Genomic DNA, 21789 nt, shown 5'->3' on the forward strand with positions numbered 1-21789 from the left:
AGATAAAAAGCTAGTTAGCTAAATTGTTCCAGACCTCTAAAAGACTATATATACTGTACTACTATATATACTATACTACTATATATGTAGATATTTATAGATACATATACAGATATATATATATATATCCAGGTTATCTATATATCAGATAGATAGATAATCTGGAAAAGAACCTGCAATGGTCAGAAAATTGGTGCTTATAGTACACTTAGGGAAGTACAGGACAGCTTCCCTAGCTTACACTCAAGGGCAGGGGTGGGGGAGGGTGCCCGGGGACCACCAGCATTCTTGTACAAGAGAAAGATGGTGGGAACACAATGGTGAGGAAAATTTCCAATATCTTCAACTTGATGAAAAGTCAGTGTATGGCTATGCTATAATTAATCCATCGATATCCACTCAAATATGTTCAATTCTTGAGATCTCCCTGGTCTCAAAAGTTCTGTCTGAAGGGGTGTTTCCTTCATTTCCTTTAAGTCCTGCATCTCCCAGAATTCTAGGATCAGGTGACTCCGCTGCTAATAACCAGTTTATCTGTTAAATCTTAGGTGCAGCACTCTTTTACCCTGGTGAGTTACTTATGTGTACCCTGGGACTTAACTTTACATGACACTCCCTTCAAATTTTAGTCTTTCTCATTTTATCTGGCCCCAGGCAAGTTTTTTTCATTAAATCTTAGACCCCTAAGAATAAATATCAAGATGCATTAGACAGAGTGCCAGTACGCCTACAAAAGAAATCAAGCCATGTGGGGCACTTCACCCTCCCTCCTTTTTCTCACCAGGCCTCTCCTACCCTCTTTCCCACGTTTCCCCTCATTCTTACCCTCTTACCTCAACCCTGAGAGCCCTTAACTGGCCACAACTTAAAACCTACAATTGACTATATTTACCAAATGAAGTGAGCATGTCTACATTAGTTTAAAAGGCTGTTTAGGATGTGTGTAAGTGTACATAAAAATAAGAGTAAACAGTATTTGATAAAGCAAAAAATGAAATGAAGAATGCCAGGAGACCAGGGTTCCAGTTCAAGTGTGAAACTTAAGTCATTTCACTTGAGCCCATTTCCTCATTTGTATATAAAATTAAGAACAGTATCTGCTAATCTAATCTTAGAATTTGAAAACAGTGTGTTTACACCTAATTTTGCTTGTGTAATGACCCTCATGCAGTGTGGCAGTTACCTCTCTCCCCTTTCTCTGGGTTGCTGTTATAATTCAGGGAGGGGGCAGGGGCACGAGTGCTTTCCCCCTTTTCAGTGGTTCCTCATGGTTCCCTGGACATCTTGATATTGTCCTGCTGCAAACGTGTTGTGAGTTACAGTCTGAACCCACACTAATGTAAAGAAAATCAGAGCTGCCTCACAAGGTCACGCCCATAGACCAAGCCACCAAGACTCCCTTCTGAGAAAAACACCAAGACTCTAGTTGTCTGCAGCCTTAAAGCTTCAACCTCAGAAAGCTGGCATGTGTCTTAAACTGCAAAATTACTCATAATACATCATTATGTTCTAACACCTAAGAATTTATCTAAGCTTGTCCAAAATGTCTATTTTCATAGTATTTAGAGTCCCACAAGATGTATTTCCTGCTGTTATTTCATTTAGCTTTCCTTGCTTCGCCTGTCTCAAACGTAAAAGGGAGCCACCTTAAGTTAGTAATTTCCGGTTGTCGACATCATGAACAATTTATTAATATTAATCAAATCCTTTCCACATTGTTTTTAAAATTCAGGATCTTGTCAGTTCCCATACGTTAGTTCTTTTTCTAAGTTACGTAACTTAATGCTGTATTGTCATCTCCAGCCTGTTCACTGAAGCCTAGCACACCCAGGGAGAGCAACTTAGTAACTATGTGACTGGGCAAGTCTCTAACCTCTATCAAGCTTCAATTTTCTCATCTGTAAAACAGAATAATAATACACCAGTGCTTTGTGATGATTAAATAAGGCAATATATCTAAAATGTACAACAGAGCCTGGAATAAAGCAGGTTATTGTTATGTTATTATTATTCCTGGTCTCTCCCTCAGGTGAGCAACAATTGTGGTACCTTCCCTACCAGATCAGCTTAACGTGCAGAAAACCAGGCCCTCTCCTTCCATTCCCAATCACCTCAAGAGAGTTACAAGTGAAGAACTCCAGGCAGCACAGGGATCTCCGCCCCTCTCTCTACATTTCTGCTACAGCCCTTCCTATAGACTCAGCCTGGTGTCCTGAGAACTCGAACAACTCCAAAACGGTGGATACTTCCTTCCCTCCCCCCACCCGCTTCCCCCGACAGGAGCCTAAAAGGAGCCCAGATCTAAGGGATACTGACAAACATATCAGGGGAACCACTTAATGTCTCTTATTTTTTAGCAAATGCAGGCAATGCATAGACACAGGCATGTCAAATATATAACAGAGCTGTATCTGGCAACACTTGTCTCCCTCTTTTTAACATTTTGCTTGCATGATTTTAGGTAAGATGCAACACAGCGTGAACGAGCTGCTGGGGTGTCCATGCCATCTTTCCCTGTGGTGCAGAATGACATGTTCTTCAGGAATCAAGTTGTGTAAGATGTGATTGTTATCGTCTTTCAAAAGGTCCATCTTGAGTCGTGTTAACGACTGGCAATGCTCCCTCTCACTGTGTCAGGCCAATCTTCTCCCTCCTCGCCCTTGAATCCTTTCTGTAAGTGCACATTAATTCCTGACCCTGCCAAGAGTGTAAAGAAACACAGGAAGACTTTCTGGAGTTGGGGGAAATGGCTAGAAGGTAACCCATGCCCATTAGCAGGGACAGTAATTTGCCCAGATGGCAGATTTAGCCAGGATGACAAATTATGTTACTCTTATGCTAAATGGGTTCCTTTTATATATTATGGATAGTGTTCAAAGAGTTCTAGTACCATTCATATTGACAGTGGCTTCTTGGGCCAAGCCCTGATTCAAGTTTTCTACTTACTTGTAAATTCCCAATCAAAAGGTCTCCAAATTCGAAATGCCACTGCAAACTCTCCAGCAAGGTGAGCACTCTATTTCATACAGGTGCATCGAGAAGCAAAAGGTCTCCAAATTCCACCCAAATGTGGCTGGAGGCTTAAACCTTCCACCCTCTGACTGAAACCTAAAATAATCTCTCCCTTCCATTCCTGAATTTGCATTACTTCTGGCAAAGATTCTTCTCTCAGACCTGAGTGGCTGAAATGACCTAAAGACAGCTCAGAGAACCAGGTGAGCCTGTGTGATAGAGAAGTAAGAAGAGCAAAGGCTGCCAGTCATACAGGTGGATTAAAACCCACCTCTACTAGGACAACTTACTTAATTTAAACATCAGTTCCCTCCTCTATAAAAGGGGCTATGCCCAACTACCCTTAAAGGATGCATATGAGCATCAAATTAGGTAAGATACAGAACAAGAACCGTTGACTATTAGCTTCCCTTTTTAAGTCTGAATTAAAGTTTCTCAGGTTGTTTCATTTGCACCATCTCTGTCTCCTAGAGATGGGAGACTGCAAAGGAGATGGAACTGGACTATGTGTGATAGAATTGACTATGATCTCCAGACCCCTAAAAGGAAAACTCTATGGGCCCAAATCAATCCAGCTTCTCAAATTAGGTAAAAGAAACAGGATGAAAAAGAGAACTTTATGAAAAAAGAAAACATGACTCAAAATACAAGCTTAACTTATATCGCACCTTAAACAAGTTTCAGCACACATTCCCTGTGATAAGGTACATTAAAGCAAACGTGATAAAATAAATATCCTAAAAGCAATATATTGTTCTACTTTTTAAATTTTAATACTAGAGTTGTTCTCATTTTTAAGCAAACATAAAGAAATGCAGTATGTGTTTTCAGGAGGGACTAATTTTCTGAGCTGGATTTTTATCAGGTTATATCAAATAAATGGTTAAATAAATAAATAAATAAATAAATAAATAAATAAATAAAATGCAACACACTGGGAAAGGCAAGCAATTCTAGGACTTGGGACTACGTACATCGAATGTCCACACAATTCAGTTCTTTAAAATTAAGGTACAGGTACCCTGCTATGGTTCTTGAAACCACAGACTAAATGGCAAATAGTCCAATACAATCACAAATATTATATACTCAAATATAAGAAAAAAGTATACTGATTTTAAATCTTTCTTCACATTTTCTTAATAGATATGCTTCATTACACTTGAAAGATTTGTGTGATTTTTAAAAAGTAGAATCAAACTATCATCTTTTTACTTAAATTGATACTTATCAAATGTTCAGCTGGGGATAAACAGGTAAAGGTCTGGACTAGTCCATAAGTTTCTGTTAAATATCTGTATTTGAGACCTGAGAAGAAAAAAAGAATACCTGTCTAGCACAGCGCAGTAACAGAGCAGGAGGTACCAACAACATGTCCCATGTTTCCTGTGACAAGTACTTTACAAATGCCTCCATGTTTTTCAGAATCTGCTATAGATTCTAACCATTCTAACCATTATTTCTTTTTTAATTTTTAAAAAATTGATGTCTTAGTTACCTGAATAAAGTTTGACAATATTTTACTTTTCCCTGCTTTATCTTCTATAATAAATTTAACATCTTGTGTTTATGAGATCTTTTAAATCTAGTCCATTTTAAGTGACTAGTAACAACTAACTCAGGTAATCATGTCTAATAACAATTCTTATATCCTTACAGATAGTTTACAATTTTCAAAGCACTTTCACATGCAATAATCTAATAATGTGATTCTCATGATAGCCCTGTAAGGTATTATCCCTATTTTAACAGACGAAATACTTAAAGAGTTCAGAAAAGGTGGGTAATTTCCCCAAGGTCACAGAGCTTGTACATGGCAGAACAGTTGCATGAAACCAGGCAGAATAAAGATTCATCAAGCATATTCTGAAAGGAGATGCTCAAATGAAAAATGGAAATCAACAGGTTAGAGAGAAGGGTAGGACTCATTCATAATGAAGCTAAAGAAACTGTGAGTGGATCATGAGGGGTTAGAGACTCATCTACTAATAATGAAAGAGACCATTAATGAGACCATTACAAATAGCAGTATTGTTGCTATTAACAATGATGGTGGCTAACATGTATCATATCCTTATTACATGCCAGGCCCATGCTTTACATGCATTCCCAAAGTACCTGTGAGGTAAGGATTATTCCTACTTTGCAAATGAGAAACTGAGGCTTGGAAAGGTTAAATATCTTGCCCAAGGTCACAACAATCTTAAGTCCCGATGAGGGGATTCAAATCCAGGACTCCAGAGATCTGGCTCTTAGATAAAGCACTATGGTTAAGAAAACAGTATTTCCCAACCTGGACCTCTCTTGAACCTCAAATGTCAGGAGTGGTCCAGGCTGGGAAATACTGAAAAGGTGTGCAGGGTTACCCAGTGGCCCACACCCACCCAGGGCCTATCACACAGAAGGACCTCCAATGTCTGTTACGTGAAATGTCTTCCATATGTCCCAGAACTGAATCCTGCTGTTTGAAAGAACGTAGTCATTAACTCCCAGAAAGGCAGTGTTTGGGGTGGTTAAGTAGAAGCAGACTGTGGGGAAGGGGTGGAAATATACCAAACATCTTTTAAGGCCATCTCTGAGAAGTCTGACCTAAAGCCAAAGATCTTTGGTAGATGAAGTATTGGAAGTTAGGCTCTAACATTACAAAACAAACAAAAAAGAGAAATTCTAAATTGCTGCTTAAGTTCATGCTTTATAACCTGAACTGTGCTGGACAACATCCTGAGAATTTCGAGCACTTCTCTTCATTCTTAGTAATCGAAAGTTCCTAGAATACTCCAAGCTCTTTCCCACTTCAGAACCTACACACACTGTTCCCTCAGCCTAGAACTCTCTTCATTAGCATAAGAGAGTCATCTTTCCTGGCAGGTCTTCATTGACCATCTATCTTATCAAAGTAGACTGCCCTCTCCCCTATTATCATCTATCACAAAACCCAGCTCATTATCTTCCTAACACTTTTCTCAATTAGTAATTTTTCTTATTTACCTGCATATTGTCTTCCCTCCCCCATCCTATCAGGAGGGTAAGCTCCATCAGGGATGAGACAGTCCGAGTCACTCTTTTCTATATACCCAGCACTAGAGTACTACCGTGTTTCCCCAAAACTAAGACCTAGCCGGACCATCAGCTCTAAAGCATCTTTTGGAGCAAAATTAATACAAGACTTGGTATTGTTTTACTATAAGACCAGGTCTTATATTAATTTTTGCTCCAAAAGACTCATTAGAGCTGATGGTCCAGCGAGGTCTTAGTTTTGGGGAAACACGGTATACCTAGCACTGGTCAAATGCTCAATAAATATTTTTTTAACAAAAAAATAAATCTATACAGTTTTTTCACATTATCAACCTCCTTACCCCTCCAAAAAAATACCAACCCAAAAAAAGATTTTTGCATATTCTTATGAGTCACCCATTTTGGATAAGCAATACAATTCCAAATTTTCATTTTGCTGTTTCATTTCACCACTTACCACCAACTAGATTGTAAAGCTGTAAGATCAGAAAACCCATCTTACACTTCAACTGTACATTGTGCTGTGCAACACAGTGGCATCCGATAACTAATTCAATTTGAATTAATGACCGAAGGTCTGCACAGAAAGTGTCCTCTGAGCTCTGACATCATCCTGTCTATACATCTATCACCATTTTTTACGTACATTAAAATTATCTCATGGGGTGGGTGCCAGGGTTATACAAATGAATATAAATCCTATCTGTGCTTCCTGAATCACACACACTCTCGAAAACATGAAATAGTCAATAAGTGTTGAACCTAACTCGACACACAGTGAAGACACCAGAAGCCCTTTAGGAAGATTCTAATCAAAGAGTAACCACGGTCACACGGATCACCAACTGCTCCTGCTGATCATCCAACAGAGGCAGTTTGCTAAAGTTGTCAAGAGATATCTGAGATTCCCTTATAAAAAGGGACTCTGCTACTCGACATTCCCCAATAAACTTCAGGAAATGTTCCCTAATGGGCTGGGGCCTGGTATTTTCACAACAGCCCCTGTCAAGAGCCGCACAGGGCTAATAAGCATTTCCAGTGGGAAAAGCCATTAATTAGGAGAGCTGCCTCAGATGTCCAGACACTAGACAGTGCCACCTTGACCCCTGCCTTTCCATTTCCTGTATCTCTCCATTTAAACCACTCTTTATATATTTATCTATTTATTTTTCCGCATGCATCGCTAACACAGAAATCCTGGCCCGGAACAAATGGCCTCTCAGGCCAACGGCTGTGTACCTTACAGGTGGCACAGGCCTGAGCAAGCCCCCGCCCCGCCCAGCGCACAGAAACCCCGCAGAAGTTTGGACACAAACGGTCCAGCAGAACCGCGGAGCCCAGAGGTCAACTCGGGGGTCCGGCTGCAGCTGTGCCCTAAAGGGAACCAAGATGGCCCTGAGCGGGGCCCCACGGCGGCGGCGGCGGGGAGCCGAGCAAGGGCGCAGGGCCGAGGGGCGCCGGGCCGGGACGCCGCCGCCGCCTACCTGAGCGGCGCGGGGACCGGGAGCCAGGCCCGCGGCGCCTCCCGCCCCGCCGCAGCCCGGGCCGGCGCGTTCCGGCAAACGCGGGCGGGGCGCGCGCCAGGTAAGCGGCGGCGGCGACTGGGGTGGCCGCGGGGGCGGTGCTGGGCCAGGTGGGCCCCGCGGATCGGCGGGGCAGCCAGGCAGGGCCCAGGAGCCGAGCGCAGGCGGAGGCCGCGGCCGGGGCCTGCGCGGGCCGGAGCCCGGATCCAGGCCGGGCCCGCGGCGGCCGGCATGGGGCGAGAAGCCGCGAAGGAGGGAGGCAGGCGCGGGCGGCTCCGGCGGCTTCCTCAGCCGGGTCCGGGGGCGTCCGCGGCCGCAGGGACAGGCCGCGACGACGCCGACGGCCGCGCCAGGGAGCCGGGGTCTCAGCGCTGCTGCGTTCCTTACCCTGCATGCTGCTGACGGCCGGGTGGCCCGGCGCCGGGGACCCTATGGGGCCCGGGGTGCCGCTGCCGCTGCCACCCCCAGAGCCGCCGCCGCCGCTCGGGCTCGGAGCCGCCATTGTTGGGAGTGAGGAGCCGAGCGGCGCCGCGGCGGCTGCAATGCAGCAAGCTCGGCCTCTCGCTCGGCCAAGGGGCGCGGCCTCCGCCCGTCTTGGGCCCGCCCCCGGCACGCCCCGGACACGCCTCCGACACGCCCCCGCCCCGGCCTGACGCGGAGCCGCTCCAGATGCTGAGCTGCAGAACCGCCCAGGTCCGGTGCCGGACCCGAAAGGCAGGCAGAGGTCCTGCACCCAAGCTGCGCGTCGGCTCGCGGGGCCTAAAGCAGTTTGCAGAATTAGGAGTGTGCGTGCATTTGGGGGAATAAGAAGGTACGTATAGCTTGCAACATTCCCACAGAGGTCTGTGACCCCAAACGTTTAAGAACCCGCTTGTTGCATCTCAGAACCCAAAATCAGAATAGTAATGCTGAAAGTGATCCCAGGGGTCATGCTTCTTGTCTAGTCGCTGACGCGGACCTTCTAGAGCAGAGCTGGCTCTAGCTATGGTTCCATCTGGAGTTCTTTTTAAATCCTGCTTACTCTCCAATCCTCTACACTGCCCTGGGGGTTTTAAAGGGTGCTACTCAAAGTACTGTTCATGGACACATCCCAAAACCGCTGAATCATAATATACATTTTAACATTATCCCCAGATAATGTGTGTGCACATTAAATGTGAAGAACAGCATCTTAAGTACCCAACAGTCCCTGGCCTCCCAAAATACACAGCCCACATCACCGTCTTCCCTTGAAAACACACTGGATTCCCTCCCACACTTCCTTGGCACCTTATAAGCCCAGTCATAGCCGTTATTATGAATTACATAAAATGACAATCCCAAAAAACAAAATCAGATTTCTTCCAGTGCTTTGCACAGGGACTTTGATTTTAGGAAGTCAGCAGCTGAAAGCAGAAAAAGAATCCTCTGAGGCTAGGGTTTGTGAGCCCACATCAATGTAATTAGAATACTGAGACATAGGTCTCTGGGCAAAGGTATGTCTTGCCTAAAGAGAATGACCAACTATGCGATATCCCAAGTTATCTGAACTGTGGAATTGGATGTTCCCTGCCCTTTGGAAACGTTGCACAATGTATACCAGGACCTCCTTCTCCAACCTCCCTCCACCCACCTTATCTGTGCTGGGATTTCCTCATAGCATGCTGGAAATGTGTCCTTACTCGAAAGAGCTCTGCCTTCTTGCTCCAAACCGAACCTCAGCCATCACCTCAATTGTTCAGATGCTAACAGAAGCTAGAGATAAGGCTTAGGGGAAGTAAAGTGGGGAGTCAATAAAGACAAGGGGAAGGTGAGCTAGAATAGGTGTACTTAATTTTTTTTGTTAACTTTTTTATTTATTTAAGTGTGTTTTTCCAGGACCCATCAGCTCCAAGTCACATAGCTGTTTCAATCTAATTGTGGAGGGCGCAGCTCACAGTGGCCCATGTGGGGATCGAACCGGCCACCTGGTTGTTAAGAGCGCTGTGCTCTAACCAACTGAGCTAACTGGCCACCCGTAGAATAGGTGTACTTAAATGCAGAGCCTTTCACATTCCTGTCTGCCAGACTCTCCCTAGAGGGTTTGGCTGACTGAGCAATATCTCCAGTCCAGGTCATTATAAACATTGCCAAGTCCCCATCTAGGGTGAATCAGCAGCCCACCTTGCTCTTGTTTGTACTGGGGAATCCTAAATGTGGGGTCCTTAGAGGAGAAATCTCATCAGAACCAGAAAGGAAAAGTTCCCATCTAGGCTATTCAGCCCAGAGTACAGACGAAGTCGTCTATCTACATGTTCTGCATAGTGGTGACGGAAGAGAAATAACAAATGACGAAGAAAAGCAGGAGCTGTGGCTCCCTCCATTGTCCCCTTTTAAGGTGCAGATTGGAAGATGGCTTTCTTTACTTTAGGGTTTGTTTATATTTTAGTGTCTGGAGGAGTTAGTATCAATAAGCAAGTGAAATTCCTCTTTCGAAACGTCAACACAACTTGCCAACAATTAGAAAACATTGATGCAGAACAACAGGGACACACACACCTTGCATTTCTGTTGGGTTGTCCACTTTGGCATACTGACAAAAGGCATCAACAGCCCCACAGTTTGCTGGCAAATGAACCAAGTACAGTATCCTGTCTTTATCAGGCCCCAGGTGAGGGATGACCAGATAAATACCCGATCGTTCTATTTGAGCAAGTTTCTGACATTTTATTGCGGCACCTGCCAGTAGGGTTCCCCACCAGTTCCTCTTGTCTAAATGTCACTGTTGTGTGTGTTATCTCATTTCTCCTTTCCAGTTCCAGAATCCCACCCCCATTCTTTGATGTGGGCAATTGATATGGTCGCAGTATTATGTAAAGTGCTACAAGCCCCCTTTTCCATAGAAACTTATTATCTCTTCAATAGAAATCCTAGAAGCAATACTAGAGATTAGGCAACTGCTAGGAAAAAATTTCAAAAAACACATAGTTTTTCAGTATTGTTTTAGATTATGTATGTTACATTTAAATTTGTTCAAACAGAATTTAATCAAGTAAGAAAAACATTGACCTGATAGAGTTAAATTAACATAAATGAGAAAAATATATGTGACAAATAACCCTAAGGGAAAACATTTAACGTAGGAAATTCAGGAAAGTTGAATTAAAAGAGTAATATATAACTAATTAGGTTTTTTGCTTAATCATACCTAATGCTGGGTTTGTGATAAAACTGACAGTATACTTGCATCGATGTTAGCCTGGTAAATTGCTGGCTAAGAACCAGGAAGAAGAACCATCGATTACGCCAACATATGGGCAAAAACGAAAAAGGACCTTGGTTTGTTCAAACTGATGAAGCTATGAGATTTTTTAACTTTTTCGTAGCTCATATTTTTCTTACGGTTTTATGGGTTTTTTTCTTATGTGTTTTATGGTTTGTTTTTGACTGAATTGTGTCCCCACAAATATTTGTATGTTGAAGTCCTAACTCCCAATACCTCAGAAAGAGACTGTATTTGGAGATAAGGCCTTTAAAAAGGTAATTAAGGTAAAAATTAGGTCATATGGGTGGGCCCCAATCCAATATGACTCGTTTCCTTATAGGGAGAATAGGCCACAGACACATAGAGAGGCAAGACCCTGTGAAGACACAGGGAGAAGACAGCCATCTACAAGCCAAGAAGAGAGCCCTCAGAAGGAACCAACCCTGCTGACACCTTAATCTCCAACTTGCAGCCTCCAGAACATGAGAAAATAAATTTCTGTTGTTTAAGCCACCCAGTCTGTAGTGTACTTTGTTATGGCAGCACTAGCAAACTCACACGTGGTTCAAAAAATGAATTGCTTAAAAGAAGTACAGACTTTTTAGTAATAATAGTAGTAGCGGGCATAATTTGGGAGGGGTAGGGAAAGGCAATTAGGCAATATGTATCAATAACCAGCCAATTCACATTTATAAGAGTTCCTTAGGAAAACGCCCAAATGGGCCTGAAACTCTCGGCTCTGCCATGTAGTAACTTTTCCTTCCTACTAGACAGGATGGGAGTAACAGATTCAAACCATTGCTATGAGCAGTGTATAGCAAGATCAGAATGCCCTGTCCTGAAAGAGGCTACAGAGAAGAGTCAAGTCTGCATATACCCTGCTTAGAGCACCTTTGCTTAGAAATCTAGCTTGCTGGTTCTTTTTGATACATATGTCTCAATGGTTAGATTAAGAAGACATTTTTCACTTCACATTGCAAATAAATTAAAAGTAAATTTCAACCGGATTTCACCTTAGGATGTCAATTTCAGCCTCCAAGAAGGTAATAAGAAGGGTCAGACACCTCTACGGTATTTGGCTGGACCAATCACCAGATATTCTCTATAAGCACTCAGCAGTGGGCTTTGAGCAAAACCTATCTCCTGTCTATCTCCAAATCGCTGAGAGCTCAAGACCAGGCCATCTGATGACTGATTTAGCCTCTAGACAGAGGGCTGCAAGCTGTACAGGTTTCTGGATATTGGCTGATACTGCATTTAATTAGAAACAAACAGCATGTGAGAAACTTGGACTAGTTCATGCCATCAAAGAACCACAGTTCTCTCTCATTCAAATAAAAGGAGACAGTACTAATTTTGACTATTTATAACCCTGCATAGCTATAAAGATTTATAGGCAAATATTCATCACAACATTATTTATAAGAGCAAAAACAAAAACTAGAAACACCTCACTCTAGGTCACTGCTGCTACATGAAAGGTAATACTGACAGTATTCGCTGTGGTCTGACCAGATACAAATATATACTACAAAGGCATGATTCTCATCTGTTGGACCTATACCCACAGCCTGTCCTCATATTCTGTATTCTGTTCATCTATCCTCAGTATGTTTACAAGAAAAAAAAAGATACTAAAAAGGAATAAAGAGAACAGTGGGCATATCTTTGGGGGAAGGAAGGAGCACCACATGATTGCCTGGGAAAGGGCAGGAGGGAACTTTCTAGGTAATGATCATGTTCTATACCTTGATAAGGGATTGCGTTACAGAAGTATACACACTTGTCAAAATGCAGCGAATATACGCTCAGGATTTACATACTTCAAAGTGTGTAAATCACACATCAAAAGAAACCATAAGTAAATATCAAACTCCAGCTAATGATATAAATATTAAAGTTTTCAAGAGGATACTTACTGATGTCTGCAGTTTGAAATATGTGAAAAGCAAGCTGGATGAATGAAAGGATAGCAGGATAGGTAGATGGATAGGTATGTGCTAAAACAAGCATAATAAAATGTTAACGGTGATATCTAGGTGGTGGGTAGCCTGATGTTAACTACAATCTTTTCAACTATATCTTTGAAATCTTTTATAATAAAATATTAAGGGGAAATGAAAAACAATAAATTTTTTTTAAGTCACACAAACATTAAACTTATTGCTAAATTACGTTGCCCTCTACAGCAAAAAGTACAAACCAAATAATATAACTTGTAATGAGTAAGTACAGATTTATCTTATTGGGTAGGTTTCTTATAAAAATCAGGACTTCCTGAAACTTCTCATCTAAAAGGAATCACCTAGGGTACAGCCATTCAGTGTCCTCATATGCAAGGAATAGGTCTCCGTGGACTTACAAGGTGTGACAATTAAGTTCGCGAACTTGTTGCAATGATGTTGCCAACCTTTTTTGATATCAGAGGGATTATTCATTATGAATTCATTCCAACTGGACCAACAGTTAACCAAGTTTACTATTTGGAAGTGCTGAAAAGGCTGCATGAAAAAGTTGGACGACCTGAACTTTTCACCAACAATTCATGGCTCTTGCATCACGACAATGCACCAGCTCACAGGGCACTGTCTGTGAGGGAGTTTTTAACCAGTAAACAAATAACTATTGGAACACCCTCCTAACTCACCTGATCTGGCCCCCAATGACTTCTTTCTTTACCCAAAGATTAAATATTGAAAGGAAGACATTTTCATGACATTCAGGACATCAAGGGTAATACGACGACAGCTCTGATGGCCATTCCACAAAGAGTTCCAAAATTGCTTTGAAGGGTGGACTAGGCGTTGGCATCAGTGTATAGCTTCCCAAGGGGAGTACTTAGAAGGTGACTATAGTGATATTCAAGAATGAGGTATGTAGCAATTTTTCTAGGATGAGTTCACGAACTTAATTGTCACACCTCCTACATGTGACCACACAGGCATCCCTGATTAACTAAAGATTGTAGAATTTAATAATTACTTAGGGGAAGACATTGTGGGTTTTGTTTTTGTTTTTGAAATTATGTAACAGTATCTGGTTTGAATTTAATAAAACTTTTTGTTTCATTGTGGTTTTTTTTGTTTTGTTTTGTAACGGCTTTACTGAGCTGTAATTCTTATACCATAAAATTCACTCATTTGAAGTGTACAGATCAGTGGGTTTTAGGATATTCAGAGTTGTACATCATCATGAAAATCAAATTTGGAACATTTTCATTACCCCAAAAGAACCTCCATACCCCTTGTAGTCTCTATCGATTGGCCCCAAGCCTCCCACACCCCCAGCTTTAGGCTACCATTAATCTGCTTTCTGTCTCCATTTATCTATTCTAGACATACTATATAAATGAAATTTTACAACATGTGGCCTTTTCTATCCAATTTGTTTCACTTAGCATAATATTTTTAAGGTTCATCCATATTGTGGCATGTATCAGTACTTCATTCCTTTTCATGGCTGTATACTATTTCATCGTATGAATGTATATTTTTTTATCCCCAACTAATGGACATATTGGGTTGTTTCTATCTTTTGGCTGTTATGAATAATGCTGCTATGTACATTTGTGTACAAGTTTTTGTACAGATATATGTTTTCAAATTTTGTGTGTGTATACCTAGGCGTGGGATTGTTCAGTCATATGGTAACATTATGTTTAACCACTTGAGGTTAACTGCCAGACTCCTTTCCAAAGTGGCTGCAGCATTCTACATTACCAATTGCAGTATGTGAGTGTTCCAATTACTCCACATCTTAGTCAACACTTATCATTATCTGTCTTTTTGATTATAGCCACCTTAGTAGGTAGCATTGATTTTGAGGCATTTCATCTATAGTGTCCACTGAACTGGATGTTGGCAGACATGGTGTATTTTATAAGCTAAAAATTAAGCATATGTTCACTTCAACACAAGTTCTTGTGACCATAGATCAGTCACTTTTGGCGCAATCGACTACATCAAATTCTACCAATCAGAGCTGAAGAAAGCATGCACTTTTCCAAGAGGTACGCAGAGTTTTTGACTTACTCTAACCATCAGATAGCAGTAACTAAACTCCATTAGTAGTTGATGGAGTACTTTATCAACTACATACGTAGATTAATTGAAGAATTATTGCTGGACACATAGGAAATTATCTATTTTTGGAATGCTGAAAATACTTGAATTACTCAACATCAGAATTAATAATAAAGTTATGCACTACACACATATGAGAATATGTCACAAGGACAAAAAAATCTGAACTAAGTTTTACAAAAAGACAAAGTAGACACTTAGCAAAAATGTAACTTACCTTGTATTAGTCAGATGCTGAGAACTTTATTAACTCTAAATACATATGTCTCTGAAAACTATCACCCATCATACTCCAGGAACACATTATATTTTTGTTTAATTGTTTGTAATATAAGCGGCACACAAACTTTTATTTATTTTGATACCTAAGAGCACATAAGCCAATAAATGAACACCAACCATGCAATAGAACAATGAGTAAGACATAAATAAATATAAAGGCTTATAAACTAATGATTCTAAGTCTCATTCATAATTACAATAATATGCATTAAAACAATCAATGATACATAATATTTTATTTAAAAATTGACAAATATAAAAATATTTGATGATTTATTTTTCTGTTGACCTTTCTAACATAAGAGTTATCTCAGCTACAAGCTCCCATTAGTTTAAAGAAAGGTCATCTCTTTAACTCAACTCAACTCAACTAATTCATTCAAAGTAATTCTCTCCCTGATCCTGTCACAGTTTTTAGACAGAAAAACTGGCAGACTGCCCTGGTAGCTCACAAAATGTAGGTGTATTCTACTATGAATCTAGAGTTGTAAGGCTTTCACATGATACTGCATCAAATTTTGTTATGAATAAATAGATAAAATTTCAGAAAGAACTAGAATTTTAGCACTTTGTAGTTAAATCACCTTTGTTCACCTTTTCTTTCTCATTGATATCTCCATATTTCTCTTCCTTTATATTTTTCTTTAAAAAAAAAATTCTATCTTTCTGCTTCTCTCTCTAAACTGCAGTTTCTCTGCCTCTGTACCATTGGCATTTTTGTATTAGATGCTTTATTGTGGGTGCCGCGTTGCCCCGTGCGTTACAGGATGTTTACCGGCATCTCTGGCGTCTCCCCAATCATGACTATCAAAAATGTCTTCACATGTTACCAAATGCCTCTTGGGGGCAAGATTGCCCCTCGCTGAGAACCACTAATCCAAAATCTCCTTAATATGTATTTGTAGTATATTTCTTAATTTATTACATTTATTAAGTGAAATTTTATCAATCCACTTCTTGGAAATGGAGCGTTTTGTCATTATTCTAAAACCTAAGTGAAGTTACTTTTTACTTTTTATATGACTCACAATTCTTTTTTCTATGGATTGGTCATACTTTATTTAAAAAAAAAAAGGTTTCATATTCTTCATCTGAATAAAACTGGACAAGCTGATTACAAAGTTCATATGGAAAAATAAACCAAAAGAGTCTTCCAAAAAAGTGAACAAGAAGAAAAATAAGTAGATCTAGCGCTGCCATATATTAAAATATTTTAAATCTACAATAATTAACTTTATGGAACTGGCACATGAAAGGACAGAGACAGAACTAATTAGGGAGACCAGAAATAGACTCAAATACTTCTAAGGGTATAATATAATTAAAAATAGGATCTCAATCCTGGGGAATTGTAAATTTGGGAAAAAGTAAATTTGAATTCATACCTGAAACTTTAAATCAGAATAATTTCCAAATTAATAAAAAATATTAGTGTAAAAGAAAAAAAATCACATTAAAATATAAGATAAGCCCATCCTTTCTATGGATTGCACACAGTAGATAAAGAAAAATCTTTTTTTTTTAAATTCCTCTTGGCAAAAAAAGCAATAAGCAAAGTCAAAAGACATACAACTCACTGGGAATATTATGTTTCAACTTATATAGCAAATAGAGGGTTAATTTCACTAATAAAGATTTCCTACAAGTCAACAAGGAAAAGACCAACAACCTAACAGAAAAATGAGCCAAGAATATCAAATAGACATTGCAGAAAAGGAATATAAGTGTCACTTTAAAATTGCAAAGTTGTTCAATCTTACTCAAAATAAAAGAAATGCAAATTAAACCACACTGGAATATCATTTTTCAATTATCTAACAAGCAAAGTTTAATAACACAATATGTCGATGAGAGTGTGGGAAACTGGCATCCTTATACATTACCAACGGGAATGCACGTTTGTACAACTCAGTGAAAGGCAATTAAGCAATGGCTATCAAAATTAAAAATGTATATGCCTTTCAACCCAGGAAAATTATTAATATATATAATATATGTCACACATATATATCACATATATATGTCCTAAATGACATATATGTGATATATATATATATATATATATATATATATATATATATATATATATATATATATATATAATTATTTAGGATAATATTTTTACAGAAAAATAGTAAACCTACCTAAATGTCCTTTATTAGGAAAACAATTAAATAAATACGGAGGGAACTCTACAACCATGACAATAAGGGAGCTCTTTATGTAGTAATATGGAACAGTTGCCAATATATATTGTTAGGTGAAAAAAGCCAGATGAAGAACACCATGGTTAATATACTACTATTTGTATGACAGAGGGGAAATGGATATTTAATACAAACACACTTGTTTAAAATCTGTTTGGAAGGATACCCAAAAAACTAACACTGTTGATTGTCCCAAGGGAATGAAACTAGGTGACTAGGCAACAGGATTGGGAGAAAGTCCTTTCATTATAATCTCTTTGATAGCTTATGAATCGTGAATATTGTGAAGGTAATACCTAATGAAAATTAATTAATTAATATGTAATTAAACCAGGAATGGTGGCTGTCCTTTCTGTTGTTGTTGCAATGAACATGCTTATAAGACGATTAAAAAACATTCATTAACATATATTTATATTCTTTTACAGTTTTATTTAAAATGACTCAAAATAAAATAAATTATTTTTTTTTAAAGATTTTATTGTGGAAGGGGAACAGGACTTTATTGGAGAACAGCGTGTACTTCCAGGACTTTTTTCCAAGTCAAGTTGTTGTCCTTTCAATCTTAGTTGTGGAGGGTGCCGTTCACAGCTTCAAGTTGTCCTTTCAGTCTTAGTTGTGGAGGGCGCAGCTCAGCTCCAGGTCCAGTTGCCATTGTTAGTTGCAGGGGGCGCAGCCCACCATCCCTTGTGGGAGTCGAATCGTCAACCTTGTGGTTGAGAGGATGCACTTCAACCAACTGAGCCATCCAGGAGCTCAGTGGCAGCTCAGCTCAAGGTGCCATGTTCAGTCTTAGTTGCAGGGGGCGCTGCCCACCATCCCTTGCAGGACTCGAGGAATCGAACTGGCAACCTTGTGGTTGAGAGCCCACTGGCCCATGTGGGAATCGAACCGGCAGCCTTCGGAGTTAGGAGCATGGAGCTCTAACCGCCTGAGCCACCGGGCTGGCCCAAAATAAATTATTTTTGAAAAGTCTGTTTTATAAAAAGTCTTTTGCTTATAGATAGATTCTGTTTTACTTACACAAAATGGTTTTTCTCCTTTTATTAAACCAGAAAATAAACGTACCAAGTTTGTATTCTCTGCTCAGATATTACTTAAATAGCAAAGATTAAAAGACATTGAATAGCAAAGATTAAAACACATACCGTGTTTCCCCCAAAATAAGACTGGGTCTGATATTAATTTTTGCTCCAAAAGACGCATTAGGGCTTATGTTCAGGGGATGTCATTCTGAAAAAGTCATGCTAGGGCTTATTTTTCTGGTTAGGTCTTATTTTCGGGGAAACATAGTAGATAATAAATTCTATAAGAATTCATTTAGTAAACATCTATTACTAGATTAATAGCTTAAAATTCATGGATAGTACATTTTTACTTAAAAGGCTTCATTGGTTCTTAAGAATAAAGTCCTGTTAAGTTGTCCTTCCCATTTCTCTCTGTCTATTCTAACCCATTCTCGATAGGTGCTACTGCAGAGTTTCACCCTAGTTCTGGTCTATTATATCTTGTTAAATCCAGGCCAAGTGTGCAGTCAAAGAAAAAGTGATATTTTTTTTAGTCATTTCTAAACTACTTGCTCCTGATGTTACACATGTAAGCTACATTTTAGCTATTTTTTCCCCTACCATCTCATAAGTCTATGTGTTAGAATTCAGGAATATATTTTTAAATAGTTTGGTGGAGTTGAATGGTTTTCAGGAAGCAGAGTTAAGGGATTTCTTGCTTCTTTTCCCTCTCAGCCAGACAAGGAGCAAGGACCTTTAAAAAGCTCAGGAATATATGACACAGAGATGGGTGGAATATGACCACGGAGGGCCCTCAGATCCTGCAGGAACCTACAGGGGATTCATTGTTTTCTGAGAATCCAATGATGCAATTTGGAATAAAAAGAATGTGGTTGCAAGGCTCCCCTCCTGGAAGCGTGGATGGCGTGCGTAGTTCTGGGGGTAGCCCTGTTGAGACAAAAAGAAGTTTGTCTACACCAGTCCATATCTCTTTGAACATAAATGTTTTCAGGTGCATGGAGCAAATCTGGGATCATTCAGCGGATTTTTCTCTGAGAAAGAAGTCCAGATCCCTGTTCACAAGTGGCTGTGGCCTTGAAAACTTGCTTCCTCTCCCAGGCACCATCTCCACCCCCACAGTGGACAGTGGCTGAGATCTATACAACTCTAGTGCTGATATGTCATGAATTTTCCAGGGCATTCACCATTTCAAATACTACATTCCCAATTTTGGACCAATTCTGAAAATAGAGTTACAGTACACCAAGGCTATTGGCTCCGGCCAATTCCCTAGTATCTCCCTCTTGAGAGTTCCCTCAAATAACGAGGATGTTGAGAAATGAAGAGTTTCTAGATGTTGAGTGCCTAGCGGAGGCAACAGACTGAAAAGCAAGCTGTGAGTGAGATAAAGGCCATGCAGTGTTCTGTCCAGTAGGTCGGCAGTAGTCAACCTTGCCTCTTTGCCTGAATTCCCCAGGCCCCTGGCCAGCAAACCCTTGGGCATCCCTCGTGGCCTCCAAAAGCCAGGATCCAAGGTGGGTATCATCAACCACTGCCTCCTAGATTGTTTACTGAGCAATCTTGTTCAAAGGTCCTCAGAGGCCAGCTAAATATGTAAATATGTAGAGACCTGATTTAGAGGGAGCATCAGACTGAAGGTGAACAGGAAATTGCATGCACCATAAAAGGTGTTCACATTCAAAGTAAGAATTTTTAAAGTTGTGCTTGCCCTATGAAATACAGGCTGCCAATTTCCATCTCCTGGTTTAGAGGGTCCACATCAGCATCAGAGAAAAGAAGGAATCTTGGGTAGAATCCTGTAAGCTTTCATGAATGCATTTCACGCCTAATTCTTGGTAACCAGCTTCTTCCAAGATGGAGCTGATGTCTCATGTCTGACCACGCGCTGTTTCTTCGGCACATCTCCATGCGACCCAAATCTCGCTGCAGTGGCCTCTTAAAGAATTTCTAAAACAGACGACTGCTGCTGATTAGCTTTTTTCCCCTCTTTTCTCCTAACAGTACCTAATAAATAGGCTGCATTCTGGAAAAAAAAAAGAAAGAAAGAAAGAAAACCCTGGTGTCTGGTCAATCTCAATCCTTTTCCGTCTGTGTGTTCCCTGTTGTGCTAATTAGCAGTGGCAGATGAGTCACCCGTCTTGCTGTCTCCACAGGGGAAGAAAAACTTCCCTTCTCTTATTGATCTGGGAGACCTTCAGGAGTCACCACATGCTCCTGGAAGCTTCTGTCAGAGGAAGGAAAGTTCAATCTGAAAAACCCAGTGCAGACAGAAGCCAAACATGGGCAGATGTCCAGCCATCCCCAGCATCAGACAGCAGGGACAGATGGGACTCCCCACTTCTCAATGCTCATGGGATTTTTGGATGTCCTGAACATCATTGTGAGGTAAATGTCACAGACCCAACAAGGGTGTGAAAGTTAGCAGGGTTGTCAGCCCAGAAGGGTATCAAGCTGCTTAGAGTGAAGGAGGCCCCTGAGTGGCAACACGTGACCATGCAAGAAGTAGAAGTCAGTTAAAAAGGTTAATATGAGGCACATGTGGGGACCAAAGAAAGAGAATTCTGGGTAGTAGGAGATTTAGGGGAGTATGAGGCTTCTTATCAAATCTCTCTAGGACTGTCACCTGAATAGAACTTCCCAAATTTCAAAGGGGCCCTGGTCAGTTAATGAGATAAAGAATTGAGGCTATAGAGTCAGAAGCTTTTCAGATCTGCAGATGAGGGTTGGAGCTCTTTTTCTGGTGTAAACTGAGGTTCAAAAAAGATCGACATATATAGAGGGTTTTGGCCTTGTTATATGCCAGTATTCAGTGAATTTTAGGCTCTGTGGTTAGAGCCCTAACCCCCCTTTTTTTTTTTTTTTTTTAAAGATTTTATTGGGGAAGGGGAACAGGACTTTATTGGGGAACAGTGTGTACTTCCAGGACTTCTTTTTTCCAAGTCAAGTTGTTGTCCTTTCAATCTTAGTTGTGGAGGGTGCCGTTCAGCTTCAAGTTGTTGTCCTTTTTCAGTCTTAGTTGTGGAGGGTGCAGCTCAGCTCCAGGTCCAGTTGCCGTTGCTAGTTGCAGGGGGCACAGCCCACCATCCCTTGAGGGAGTCGAACCAGCAACCTTGTGGTTGAGAGGACACGCTCCAACCAACTGAGCCATCCGGGAGCTCAGCGGCAGCTCAGCTCAAGGTGCCGTGTTCAATTTTAGTTGCAGGGGGCACTGCCCACCATCCCTTGCGGGAGTCGAAGAATTGAACTGGCAACCTTGTGGTTGAGAGGATGCAACCAACTGAGCCATTCTGGAGGCAGCTCAGCTCAAGGTGCTGTGTTCAATCTTAGTTGCAGGGGGAGCTGCCCACCATCCCTTGCGGCACTCATCGAACTGGCAACCTTTTGGTTGAGAGCCCACGCTCCAACCAACAACTA

The 21789-nt window shown here is 40.8% G+C and overlaps 1 protein-coding gene and 1 long non-coding RNA gene across 6 annotated transcripts in view; one reads left to right on the top strand and one right to left on the bottom strand.

Annotated features, from left to right (window-relative positions):
- The window catches only part of MAP2K4 (mitogen-activated protein kinase kinase 4), a 115699-nt gene extending 107563 nt beyond the window's left edge, over positions 1–8136 (bottom strand). For 3 of the 5 annotated variants that reach the window (XM_074320702.1, XM_074320701.1, XM_074320700.1), the window contains exon 1: positions 7941–8135. In XM_074320702.1, coding sequence (XP_074176803.1) covers positions 7941–8055 — 115 coding nt within the window. In that variant the 5' untranslated portion in view covers positions 8056–8135. Of the gene's footprint in view, positions 1–7940 lie in introns of all 5 variants that reach the window. The other 2 variants (XM_074320699.1, XM_074320698.1) reach the window with 1 other exon arrangement.
- An 89-nt stretch (positions 8137–8225) lies between these two features.
- LOC141568996 (uncharacterized) lies at positions 8226–11289 on the top strand. The gene is made up of 2 exons (XR_012492354.1): positions 8226–8364; positions 11117–11289. It is a non-coding gene; the product is annotated as an uncharacterized LOC141568996 (long non-coding RNA).
- The last annotated feature ends 10500 nt before the right edge of the window (positions 11290–21789 follow it).

The sequence above is a fragment of the Rhinolophus sinicus genome, linkage group LG15, assembly GCF_036562045.2.
Source record: "Rhinolophus sinicus isolate RSC01 linkage group LG15, ASM3656204v1, whole genome shotgun sequence".
Classification (NCBI taxonomy): domain Eukaryota; kingdom Metazoa; phylum Chordata; class Mammalia; order Chiroptera; family Rhinolophidae; genus Rhinolophus; species Rhinolophus sinicus.